This window comes from Psammomys obesus, unplaced genomic scaffold, assembly GCF_907164565.1.
Source record: "Psammomys obesus unplaced genomic scaffold, mPsaObe1.curated_primary_1811, whole genome shotgun sequence".
In the NCBI taxonomy this organism is placed as follows: domain Eukaryota; kingdom Metazoa; phylum Chordata; class Mammalia; order Rodentia; family Muridae; genus Psammomys; species Psammomys obesus.
In genome coordinates this window covers 10,162,667-10,176,387 of record NW_026590062.1, presented here as the reverse complement: position 1 = coordinate 10,176,387, position 13,721 = coordinate 10,162,667, and the positions used below count along the sequence as shown (strand labels likewise).

The 13,721-nt window shown below is 44.5% G+C and overlaps 1 protein-coding gene across 1 annotated transcript; it reads left to right on the top strand.

Annotated features, from left to right (window-relative positions):
- Nucleotides 1-2,523: 2,523 nt before the first annotated feature.
- On the top strand, nt 2,524-5,995 carry LOC129675837 (disintegrin and metalloproteinase domain-containing protein 1a-like). Its single transcript, XM_055605943.1, has one exon. It carries the CDS (start codon nt 3,363-3,365, stop codon nt 5,715-5,717), a length of 2,355 nt encoding a protein of 784 aa, XP_055461918.1. The 5' UTR covers nt 2,524-3,362; the 3' UTR covers nt 5,718-5,995.
- The last annotated feature ends 7,726 nt before the right edge of the window (nt 5,996-13,721 follow it).

The following is a 13,721-nucleotide window of genomic DNA, read 5'->3' as shown; positions in this document are numbered from 1 at the left end:
GTGAAATCCTGTCCCACAGATCATCAGGGAGGCTACACTTGCTCTCTTATGTCCACAAACCTCTGGCGCTCCTGTCCCGGGGTTGGAACCCAGTGTTCTCTTGGGGACAGAGTTAGTTGTTAGTCTAACTAACAGCAGTTCAGAGGAACTGCTGACCCATGTCTCTACCTGCCACTCATCTTTGAAATTTACCATTTGGTTTTCTTCTGAAAGCTTAGGGTGTTTTTGCCTTCAGTGTGGTGGATTGTAGGCATGACTGGGAAGAGCTTCTATCTTGATGGCTGCTTTTCATCTTGCTTAACTGGGTTTTGGCAGCTTTCAGCTGAATTCATCTGGCCCATAATGAAATCCATACCTACCTTTGTCTAGATAAGAACTGTTGGAACTAGGTGTGGTGGCACACTCCTTTAATCCCAGCAGAGGCAGAGGCAGAGGCAGGTGGATCAGAGTTTGAGGCCAGTCTGGTCCACAAGTCGAGTCAAGGACAGCAAAGGCTACACAGAGAAACCCTGTCTCAAAAACAAAAGTAACTATGTTGGATGTCTGTAAAAATCCTGGAGATGTCCCACCTATTGTCACTCAAAAGTAGGTCTACCCCTAGACAAAATTCCCCCAAACAATAATTTGACACTCTAGAGCAGTTTTGTTTGTATATTCCTAGACCAGTAGTAAAGTATGTTTTAACATGAGTCAGTTTTGCTAATGATACAAACTCTACTCCTAGCTGGAAATTCAACCTTATATTCCTGGTAATTTACTGCCTGCCTGCTACTGATGTCTGTGGAAACATACAAACAGCTCCAGTCAAGCAGTAGGCTGTTGTCTCCAGTTTGCACATGTTATCAGTTAAGACCACTGCCTGTCACACTCTCCATCTTCCCACACTTCTTCGGCTCACTGGAGAGCAGTGTCTTTATGACTCACGTACCGTATGGCCTCTCAGAATTTTGTTTGTTTATTGTTTATTTTGGTTTTTTGAGGCTGGGTTTCTCTGTGTATAGCCCTGACTGTCCTGGAATTTGTCCTGTTGACCAGGCTGTCCTCAAACACAGAGAACCATCTACCTCTGCCTCTGGAGTGCTCAATTTAAAGGTGTCTACTACCTCCAACTGGTGGAAGGTTTTTGAAACATCGCCTTAAGGGTTGCTTTGTTTGTTTTTTTGAGACAGGGTTTCTTTTTAACAGAGCCCTGGCTGTCCTGGACTTGCTTTGTAGACCAGGCTGTCCTGGAACTCAGCCTAGCATTAACAGTGTACACCACCACACGTGGCTGCAAGGATTGTTTTTGGTTTTGTTTTGTTTTTTTTTTTTCAGAGTTAAGTTCTTCGCACACGTGAGAAAGAACAAGTTGAAAGAACAGAATGTTTTGTTGGTAAAGAAGTCAAACAACTTGGTCTTGTGTGTCAGTAGAAATTGTGTTTCAGCTTGAGAACTGGAAAATAGAATATTTCCTTTTAATTACATGTTTTCACATTTTAAAAAGTGGCCTGTGCTTCCATTATTGATTCTTGGTTTGTCTTACAACTTAACCTGACCTTTCTCTTGTTTGTTAGTCATCACACAGAAAAGCATGGAGCAGCTGTGGTCATTTCCAGAACAGGTACTTAGATGAGATTTGAGTCACAGAGTCGAGAAGATGGCCAGTTCTCAAGCGCATTTGTGAGGCCAGAGTATGCAGTTTCTGCTAAATCCTGATGCCATCTGATAGGAACCAAGCATCATTGGTAAACATCATGAACTGATAATACTCTCTTGATGATACCTCTTTTCTTTTTGTATCCCTGGATGGCTCAGAACTCATACAGAAGCCGTGTGGTCCTTGAACGTGAACCTCCTGTTTCTGCCTCCCTCCTGAGTGTTGAGATTGCAGGCATACACCACCTTTCTGAATCAAGCAGGGCGTCTCTCCAATTTTAAGTGTTACCTGAGCTGGGCAGTGGTGGCACACGCCTGTAATCCCAGCACTTGGGAGGCAGAGGCAGGTGGATCTCTGAATTAGAGGCCAGCCTGGTCTACAAAAAGAGTTCAGGATGGCCAAGGCTACACAGAGAAACCCTGTCTTGAAAAACAAAACAAATCCAACATTACCTGAAGTTACAGCTTGTATGCTTTATGTTGTAAATACTTGGCTTGTAATATAAAATTACTTTTATGCCATGTAGAAGATGTAGAGTTTTATTTTAGTTAATCTTAGAATATGCATGAGAATGAAGAAATGGGGGAAGGAATGTACACATAACTTCTGTTTTCCTTCTCAATATGTAGTGCTAAAAAATACACCAGGAACTTTAACATGAAACTAAAGCCTCAGATTTACACAAACAGTGTAAGCCAGACAAGTGTGGGACTTTAAGAGTTCTTCCAGAGCCCATTTTCATTTTCCTCTCGTTGAAATCCAAGTCGCCAATCTCTTTTGCTATTTTATTTTATGGTGAGACCGTTGGGAGAACTAAAATTTAGGCTCTAATATTTTTCTGTGATAAAATATATTTATCATTTAACATGCTGGGTGGTGATGTTGCACACCTGTAATCCCAACACACAGGAGGCAGAGGCAGGCAGATCTCTATGAGTTTGAGGCCAGCCTAATCTGCAAAGTGAGTTCAGGACAGCCAATGCTACACAGAGACACACTGTCTTGAAAAAACAAACCAAAAAAAAAAAAAGAAAAAGAAAAAGAAAGAAAGAAAGAAAAAGATCATTTAACACTTATGCCTTAAAGAAGATTCGTGTTTAAAGCAGATAAATTCAGAATTCATTTGGTACACATAAGGACGAGGGAAAGTAGAACATCCAAATTGTGTGTGTGTGTGTGTGTATGTATGTATGTATGTGTATGCGCGCGTGCGTACGTACTATGAAAGGAATGAAGCAGTCATGGACAAGAGAACTAGCCATCAGTACAGCAAAACCACCATAGAATGAGGAAAAGAGGGAGGGCAAAAGAGAACTCTTAATTGTTCAGAGAACCCAGAGAACCTCTGTCCCCTCCCCCGCAGCCCTGCCAGAATGTTGGCTCTGAAAGAATGAGCAGGTTAACAGATGTCAGGTGTCCATGGCCTCCGGAGGATAAGAGATGATCTGATTTATAGAACTGGCTGAGTCATTGTAGTTACACGGCTCATCTCCATGAACATCAAAGAAAGCAACACTTGAAAGGAGTCCCTGTGCTGTACATAACCACCAAGCCAGGAGAAAAGAAAGAACGGAGACATAGCATGAAGGCTGCAGGGTTCAAGCTGGGCAGCACCCAGTAAGGGACAGGCACAAGTCTGGATTCCTGAGTCTGGGAAAATCTGCTTCTCAGAGAGAGCTGCCACTGATGGACATAGATCCTACATCATCAACAACTTGTTTGCGCCATGTCAGTGGCAGCATCAGTGAGAGGGATTGCCTCCATTCTTTCTGTTCTACAGATCAGGCAAATCGCCTTAAAGGAAGCTAAGATAACATTTTGTATTTGGGCTGCTCAGCAGTGGAACTTGGGTCAGAGACCAGTGCCAGGACAGCCATCTGTCAGTGTAGCGATCCTGGTGCTATTGATTTTTCTCCCGAGCACATTCTGTGACACAGGCTCTGTATATAATTCTTCCTATGAAACAGTCATCCCCAAGAGACTGCCGGGCAAGGGGGCCGAAGATCCCGAAGAGAAGGTGTCCTACATGCTGTTGATGCAGGGCCAGGAGCAGCTGCTTCATCTGAAGGTGAAGGGACACTACTCCATGAAGAACTTCCCAGTCTACAGTTACCACAGTGGCATCCTGGGGCAAGAAATGCCTCTCGTGTCACAGGACTGCCACTATGAGGGCTACATGGAAGGAGTTCCAGGCTCCTTTGTGTCTGTCAACATCTGCTCAGGCCTCAGGGGCGTCCTGATTAAGGAGGGGACGTCCTATGTCATTGAGCCCATGCTCTCTTCCAAAAAGTATGAACACACCCTCTATGCCGTGGCACATCAGCCTCAGGTCTCCTGCAGCGTCACTCCCAGAGACAGCCCAGGGGACATGAGCCAGCAACAGAGGAGCAGGGAGCCTGATAACCTACAGGCGCTGTCGGACTTGTGGTCACACACCAAGTACGTGGAGCTGTTTGTCGTGGTCAACCACCAGCGGTTCCAGATGTGGGGCAGTAACGTCAAGGAGACGGTGCGGGCAGTAGTGGACATCATTGCTCTGGCCAACAGCTTCACCAGGGGCATAAACACAGAGGTGGTGCTGGTGGGTGTGGAGATCTGGACGGAGGGGGACCTGATAGAGGTGCCTGGGGACCTGCAGGCTACGCTCGGGAATTTCAACCGCTGGAGACAGGAGAAGCTTAGGGACCGGGTCAGGCACGATGTTGCACACTTGATCGTTGGGCATCACCCAGGAGAGAACGAGGGCCTGGCCTTTCTCAATGGTGCCTGTTCAGGTGGGTTTGCGGCAGCTGTGGAGGCCTTCCATCATGAAGATGTGCTCCTGTTTGCGGCCCTCATGGCCCACGAGCTCGGGCACAACCTGGGTATCCAGCACGACCACCCGGCCTGCACCTGTGACCCTAAGCACTTCTGCCTCATGCACGAGAAGATCAGTAAGGACAGTGGCTTCAGCAACTGCAGCTCTGACCACTTCTACCGTTTCCTCCACGACCACAGAGGGTCCTGCCTGCTTGATGAGCCCTGGCACCAAAGCCGCAAGCGCAGAGACGCCAGTTGTGGAGATGGTGTGGTGGAGGAACCGGAAGAGTGTGACTGTGGTCCTCACTGTGAGCATCACCCGTGCTGTGAATCAACGTGCACGCTGAGGGAAGGTGCGGAGTGTAGCGAGGGGCTCTGTTGCTACAAATGCACTTTCAGGAAAAGGGGGGCCTTGTGTCGTCCTGTTGAGGATGTGTGTGACCTTCCCGAGTACTGCGATGGCAAAAGCCAGCACTGTCCTGCAAACAGCTACCAGCAGGATGGCACACGGTGTGACAGGGTTTATTTCTGCTCTGGAGGTTGGTGTAGGAACCCCGACAAGCAGTGCACAAAGATATATGGGTACCCTGCAAGATCTGCCCCTGAAGACTGCTACATTGCAATGAACACCAAAGGGAACCGGTTTGGAAACTGCGGCCATCCCCCCTCTCCTAACTTAGGATATGAAACATGTACCGATGAGGATGTATTTTGTGGGAAACTGGTATGTACAGATGTTAGATACTTGCCACTGGTCAAACCCCAACACACTCTTCTCCAGGTTTCTTACGGAGATGACTGGTGCTGGAGCATGGATGCCTATGACATGACTGATATCCCTGATTATGGAGATGTGCAGACTGGCACCTTCTGTGCCCCAAACAAAGTCTGTGTGGAGTACATCTGCACTGATCACGTGGTGTTCCAGTATGACTGCAAACCACAGGAAATGTGCCATGGGCACGGAGTGTGCAACAATTTCAAGCACTGCCACTGTGATGCTGGTTTTGCCCCTCCTGACTGCAGCAGCCCAGGCAATGGGGGGAGTGTGGACAGTGGGCCTGTTGGTAAGCCAGCTGAGCGAAACTTGAGTTTATTTCCAGTTGTCGACAGGAGGATAGAGGACGAAGATGTAAACCTGAAAGTGGTGGTACTTGTGGTCCCTATATTTCTTGTCCTTTTACTGTGTTGTCTAATGCTGATCGCCTACCTCTGGTCTGAAGTACAGTTTTCAGAGGAGTCATCATCAGAGGCGGATACAGAGGAGGAAATTAAACGTTGAGCTCTTGGGGCTCCTCCCCCCTCCGTGAAGTTTTATTTCAGATCTTTTTATAGATCATTGCTGTCGATCGATGTCTCGTATTTGCAGGACAGTTTTGACTAAATGGTTTTCAGGGCCTGCTCATCTTGCACTGTTTCATGTGGTGTGTTATCTATACTGTGTGCATCTCAGTAACAACTGGCATTATATCACGAGTGTTTTTATGGTATCTCAATGTTCTAACTTGTCCTGTCAGCTATGGTTCATAAAATAGAGGTGATTTTAAATAAATATAAATAATAAAGCCTTTTTTTTCCCCTTCAGAGGAAGCAACACTCCAGACTGGTCATCCTTGTACTTTGCAATCTTTCCGGGTTTTTTTTTTTTTGGTGTGTGTGTGTGTGTGTGTGTGTGTGTGTGTGTGTGTGTGTGTAAGCAGTCCTGGCTGTCTGTCCTAGAACTCACTTCGTAGACTAGGCTGGCCTTGAACTCACAGAGTTCCACCTACCTCTGTCTCGAAGGTGCTGACGTTACCAGCATTGTGCTGCCGTTACCACCCAGCAGGATTTTTAGTTTTCAGGTAATCGTTGACAAGTCTAGATCTCAGGTACCCAGTAAGTACTTGGGCACAAGAACCAGGCTCAGCACAGAGCTCTGAGCTGTGCTGAGCTTGTATTTGCAGCATTTACTTTTTTCATTTGATTTCTCAGTTTTTCTATTGAATTTGATTTTTTAAATGATTTATTTACTTTTATTTTGTATGTATGACTATTTGCCTGCATGTATGTATGTACACAAGCTATGTGCCTAGTGGCTAAGGAGGTCAGAAGAGAGCGTTTGGTCCCTGTGGAAATGGAGTCACCAACAGTTGTGAGCTGTCAGATGAGTGCTGGGAACTGACCCTGGGTCCTCTGCAAGGGCAGCTGGTTCTCTAACCACTAAGTGTTTGTCCCTCCACCTCTAGCCTGGCAGCTGATGTTCTGTGGGCCGCCAGTGTCAGCACATGCCAGGTCTACAGTGTGGAGGCTGTTTCCTCTGAGGCACAGAACTAGTACAAAACAGTTCCTTCGGTGTGATCAGTGGTTTGATGCCACAGTCACTGTTGTAATCTCCCCAGCTCCCAGGAGACAGGCAGTAAGCAAATAGAGGGTACTGCACCCACAGTTTAACCCAGCAGCCTACATCCTGTGTCCCCAGAGCCTTTCCTTTCAGTAAAAAGGAAGAACATTTGCTAAGCCTGTGATTGTCTAGACCGTTCCAGTACATGCTGAGAACTATCAAGAACTCCCTGCACTCTGTGGCCATTATAGAAGTACCCTGACACTCACCATTAGCTGTGGATCTAGGTCAATGGCAGTGTTCTTACTGTGCACATGTAATGCCCAAAAATTAGTCCCCAGGCAAGTATGGGGCCTCATGCCTGTAATTTCAACACTAGGAAGACTGAGGCAGGAGAATTGGCACCAATGCCAGGCCAGCCTGGACTATAGAGTAAACTCTTACTATAAAAAATGCACTTCATTGTATACTTAGAGAACTGTATCAACTCTTGCTCTGTGTTGCTGAGTGGAAGATGCTGGCACTCAGGACAACAGTCCCTAGACAGCAGAAGCGAGGTCTAGCAGCAGTTTCAGCCTAGGAGCTGGAATGACCCTTTCACCCTTAGGGGTTGCCTAAGATCATCTGCATATCATATATCTACATTATGATTCATAACAGTAGCAACAAAGGAGTTGGAGGTCACCACAACATGAACTGATTACAGGGTCACAGCATTAGGAAGGTTCAGAAGCACTGCTCGGGAAATATTGTAATGCCTTAAGATATGGCAACACCTTACAAAGCTAAAAGCATCTACTGACAGAGCAGACACAGTGAGAGCAACACAGCTCAGGATGTAGACTCAATGGCTTGCCCTCATCAGCTCAAGCAGCAGCAGCCATTTCTGGGGCAGAGATGAGTGTAGCCAGTAGACACAGCTGTGCTCAGTATGAGGTGACAGCTAAACACACTGTGGGTGTGTCCACTAGGCAGTAACGTGACGAGGTCTGCAATCAGTAGACACTAACCAGTGATGTGTTTTGAAAGCTGTGGGGTTGGTTGATACTTCTTTGCTAGAGAAGAGACATCATCTATGTACATGTTGCCGGACTGAAGATTCTGGGAAAGTGTCAGAGAGCATCCAGTGTGGGAGAGCATCATTTTGGAAACCATGAGAAAGGTCTTTCCAGAAGAGTTTTACTGCAGAAATCCAGTCCACCTCCACATCCAGAACAGTGTCTCTTCAGCATCCCCAAACCCTCCAGAGCTGTACAGTTCAGCATCAACACCCACATGGCCATCACAAAGGCCATGAATTGCTGTCTACTTCCACCATGTGGTCTGCAGCCAGTGGTCCCTGTGGCTCTTAAATGAAGTCAGATTACTAATAACTTTTTTTAATTTATTAAATTTTTGTTTGTCTTCATTTCTAGGGACAAGATCTCATATGCATCCCTGGCTATCCTGGAACTCATTGTGTAGACCAGGCTGTCCTCAGACTAACTTGAGATCCACCTGCCTCTGCCTCCCAAATTCCAGGACTAAAGGAGTGTGCCACCATGCCAGGCTTGCTTTTGATTTTTGAGACAGGGTCCCATGTAACCTAGGCTTACCTCAAATTTACAATGGAGATGAGACTGGCTGATCTCCAGGGATGAAGTGGCAGGTGAATCTCTGTGAGTTCAAGGCCAGCCTGGTCTACAAAGTGAGTCCAGGACAGCAAAGTCTACACAGAGAAACCCTGTCTCAAAAAACCAAACCAAACTAAAACAACAAAGACCCTAGGACTGCTGATACCATGTGTCTCTCCAGACGCCCAGTGTTATTTGTGCTTGCCCTCAAGGTGGTACCAAGTGCACCCTGCAGTTCCAGAAACAATGGCCGGCGCATCTGCTATGTACGTGTTGCTGAAAGGAAGATTAAAAGAGGCACCAACTGCACACATCTTGTGGGCAGTAGGGAAGGTTTTCCTGACACTACCTGCTCATGAAAATAAACTCCAGTCCCAGTCAAGCCTGTCTCTGGGGACGAGAAGGTTCCTATCTGCATCCTGTAGCTCCAGGATCATGAATACCAGTGACACAAGCCTTAGTCTTGGTGATCTATGCCCTGTAGCTCCAAGACTTCAAATACTAAAGTTCTGCACTCTGGTACTAATTGTACTCAATCAGAGGACTTCGGGGAGACCTCCTCTTCAGAACTGAGACCCAGACTTTGATGCCAAAACCCTTAGCGTGTAAGATTTTCACTTGGGCCTAGCCAGCAGCTTCAGCACTAGAAACCCCATAACCATCTGTAATCATCCCCAAATGACTTTAAGAAGGTCCCCTTTGTCACACAAAAGCTCAACTCTGCATGCAGTTCCTGCCACTACGTACTCCAAATCACCTGTGTCCTTCCCATGGAAACTAGAGAGGATTCTCCCTTTCCTGTGGCTTTGGCCTGACTGCCAGAGCAACCTGCCTCTCTTGCACTCTTCCTAGGATAGGGAGCAGGCCTGCTTCACATATTTTTGGCCCACCTATTTTGGACCATGCCTGTTTGTCTTATCTCTGCTTGCCCTAAACAAACTGTCTACATCTGGTACTACTAAGGTGGCTATCACCATGATACCAAGTGCCCTCTATAGTCAATTGTGGAGCCAGAGGTCACTAAGCTGCATAACTGTAAGAGCTGCTGCTCTCCCCAGGCCATCACCCACTTCTAACATTGAACAAAGCTGAAGCTTTGTCTTTTTTTTTTTTTTAAAGGTAGGGTTTTTCTATGTAGAGCTGGCTGTTCTGGACTCATTTTGTAGACTAGGCTGGCCTCTAACTCACAGAGAGCCACCTGCCTCAGCCTCTCTGAGGCTGGGATTAAAGGTGTGCACCACCACACCTGGCTAGAGTCAAGGAAGGTTTAAACAATTTTTTATTTAGTTTTATTTTATGCACACTGGTGTTTGACTGCATGTGAGGGTGTCGGGGCCCCTGGAAAAGGAGTTACAGATAGTTGTAAGCTGCCATGTGGGTGCTAGGAATTGAACTCAGGTCCTCTGGAAGAGCAGTCAGTGCTCCTAACCGCTGAGCTATCTCTCCAGCCCTAGAATCAACATTTTTTTTTAAGTCACTGATAGCCAAAGACCCTGATAACCTCTATCTCATACACACCAGAGGAGGTTGTCATATCATGCACACGCATCAGTGTGAGGACATGAGTGCCAAGGAAGGAACAGTCTCACTGACGCAGCAGTAGAGAAGTGGGACTTGGGTCCTGAGTTCGATCGCTCTCGTAATAAAGCTCTCTTGCTATGGCACCAAGTTGTCTCCTGGTGGTCTCTGAGGGTCCCGTGAACCTGGCATTACATCTGGGGGCTCGTCCACTCGGGATGCCTTAGGATCTCTAAGACTCCCAACCCGGAGAGCTTTAATCCCGCAAGAAATGTCTATTGTGTTGTCCATCTGCTTTAAGTGTTTGCCTTTACTTTTTGTTCCTTGTTTTGAAAAGCCTCGAGATGCCTGTAGAAGTGGCCAGACGTGGATAAGACAGACCTATCAGGCTGCTGGGGGTCAAAAAGACATTTTTGTCAGTTTCTGCCTCCCTGGAACTCCTGGGATAGGGGAACCTGAGTGAGGATTGGTTTTCGTAGCCTTTCTGGAACTTCTGTGGCAGAGAAGTCCGGGAAAAGCCAGGTTTTTGGTTTTACTTCATTTCTGTATATGATTGTCTTTTTCTTGGTGTTGTACCTGGAGTTACTGTTTTATTTTTGTGATTAATTGCTTGTGGCTTGTGCTTTGAAGCCATGGCTCTTCTTGCTTTAGTGATTTTAGATATTAGCCCAGGTATAGGCTGTAAGTTGTTGCCTTTAGTTTCATTTTTGTCTGAGACGGCCGGTTCTTTTTGTGTTTGTGTGATTTACTGTTTGTTGCAATTGTCCAAAAAAAAAAAAAAAAAAAAAAAGAAATTGTCCGTTTCATTTCTTTGTTTTCTTTTTGATGAAAAGACTGACTGATGATATGGGACTGACTTGGTTCTGACTTATTTTAGGGAAGTTAAGACTAGAGCTCAGGATCTTTCAGTTGATGTGAGGAAAGGAAAAATGATGACTTTTTTGCAGCTCAGAATAGCCCATCTTCAATGTGGGCTGGTTGCCAGAAGGAACTTTCCACCTTCCCACCATCCTTGTGGTAAGAAATAGAATCTTTTAGAAAGCATGTGGGCACCCAGACCAAGTGCCCTATATTGTAGTTTGAAAGGGTTCTGATGATTCATCCACCTCCATGGATTAAGCCCTTTCTGACCCCACTAACAATTCTTCCACAGGCTCTCCAAAACCAGAGGCCACTGTCCTGGCTCCCTTGCACTGTTTTGCAGGATGGGACTCCCATGGAAAGAATTCAGAATGACAAGTTCTCTGACAATTCTAGGGATTTGATTATCCCTTCGAAACCGCTCTTTTCACCCACCAGCCCACCTGGGACGATTGCCAGCAGCTTTTTACCACAGAGGATCAGGGACATGTTATTTCAGAGGTGCGCAAAAATGTTCCAGACACTACAGGAGTCCCAACCAACAATCAAGCCCATATTGATGATTACTTTCCCTATAAGAGGCCCAATTAGGATTACAACATGGCTGCAGATAAGGAGCATCTCCTAGTCTACTACTAGGCTCTGCTGGCAGGTCTCAAGGCGGCCGCAAGATGGTCCACTAATTTGGCCAAGGTGTATAATGTCAGACAGGGAACAAATGAAAGTCCAGCCACCTTCTTTGACAGAAACAGTAAAGAATAGGGCAGATGACATTGCAGGATTTATTCCAGGTAGGATTTATTCCAGAGAGAGTGTATAATAACAGGGACCCAGGTCCTAGACTAAGGTCCTGGTTCTGGAGGACCAGCATTTGTGTCAATGGTAAGTCAGAATGTAGCTAAGTTTATTGGGGCAGATTGGAGATTGCATTGTGCATATAGGCCCCAAAGTTCACGACAGGTAGAGAGGATGAACAGAACATTAAAAGAGACCTTAACGAAATTGACCTTGGAGACTGGCACTAACTGGGTGATGCTCCTCCCCTTTGCCCTTTATAGGGTTAGGAATTCCCGTTACCAGCTAGGGTTTACTCCCTTTGAGATTATATATGGGATGCCAGCCCCTATAGTATCCAACCTTAAGACTGATGCTACTGCTGAAGTGGATAAAATAGGTTTTGAAAAATGTTTAAGGCTCCTGCGCAAGCAGGCAGCTCTTAAAGGGGCAACAGAGGCTTCTCAGGTAAGAAAGCTGCAAGCCTCTATGGTCATAAAAAATTGGATTCAACAGGTAGCAAGATGTTCCTCCATTGAAATTACAGCTAAAAAGAGTAAAAAATAAGTTTTATAGTTTTGTTTGTTTGTTTTGAATATGTTTACTATGTTCTATATTTCTTGATGTCTGATTATTGATTATTAAATGTATTAAGACTTTACACAGTTTCTGTCCTGTCTTAAAAACCAGGTTTATAAAAATAATAAGGTTTGAAGCTCTGTTTATATAAAATATTGAAATTGCACCTCCATGTATTTGTATATAGGAACTTCTCTTGCTGGCAGCCAACATCAAAAGAATACATTTGGTATTGATTTTAAAAGTACTGAATTGTTTGCATGGATAAAATTTGGTTTTGACTTTTATACTTTGTGACTTCATTCCTTAAAAGGGTACTTCATTTTGATATTGCAAAAACAGGTTTAAAAACTTATGTTTAAGGCTACGAAATACTTTAAAGTTTATCAGGTATTTTAGAGAATGACCTTGGGCATTCCAACAGGGAACTTGGAACAGTTTCTCAATCCTTTGGGGAAGACAGAAGACTTTGGTATTTATTTTGTTAATTTTACCAAATGAAACCAAGGTATACTATTTGAGCCAATTGTGAAAATTGCAGTTATATGGTTCTGATGAAAACTTTTATGTGGTCTGAAAATCAAGAAAAAAAAAAAAAAAAAAGAAAATCAAGAAAAATGTCTGGTAAAATCAAAAGAACAGAGCGGAGAAAAGCCTAACCTGAAGGCATATAGAATGTTAGAGAAAATGTAAACTATTTGCTTTATTTTTTACACCTGCAAGCAGGATTTGAGAAAGAACTATAAGATATGTTGCTCTTCATTTAAAGGCTGATGTTTCTTCAATGCAAAATGCTTTCTTATACTCTGTAGCCCAGGTTTACACAGGGTTATATTCAAGTCATTGTTAATTCTTATATAAAGTATATGCCTGGTTGCCAGTTCCTATATAAATGGTTTGATGCTGTTTTTTTCTGGCCCATAGGTTTGAAATGGCCAGAATTGTCCATCTTTGCTAAGGTTGCCAGCTGTGTTTAGTTCTCCATTTAGTGCTAAATGAAACTTTTGTCCTTTATGCTTTTTTGCTGTTCAGTCTTATGCAGTATGATAGGATGAGCAAGATTTGCTGGCCCTTCTATATATTATATCTAATTAAAAGTTTTGCTTTGATTTTAGTTTAAAAAGATATTTAAAGTGATGCTAATGATTTCAATTAGTTATAAGAATGGATTTTGTCTGGTCTTTTGCTTATGTTTTTAAAATTAAGCCTAGGATGGGTAATTATGAAGTTAGCCTATGTAGATCTATTTGAGATAAATACGGTTTTAAAATATTTATTTAAGGAATATGCCAGAATTAGAGATTATGACACTCTATTTCATAGGATGCAATTTAAAATAGAAAATTAAAAGAGAGATAAAGAATAATTCAGATATGCTGGCCCTCAAGCTTGTCAGAGATCTGATGAACATGGCATTTTTAACATGTGTAAGCTTATTATGACAGAGAGTCCCAAAATCCTGGCAGTAGCTCCCCCAAGGTCTCCAAGAAGATTTGGGCACAATGTGACTCTGGATTATGGTATGCTAACCACTGGGCAAGACTGCCCTAACTGGCCCACTGATAGGGCCCAGCCTAAACTGTGGACAAAACTGTGGACACCTGGAGAGTCAATGTTTCAT

What these genes read in the sequence shown, in the direction of transcription:
- LOC129675837 (XM_055605943.1), top strand. Translation starts at nt 3,363, where the DNA reads ATGTCAGTGGCAGCATCAGTGAGAGGGATTGCCTCCATTCTTTCTGTT.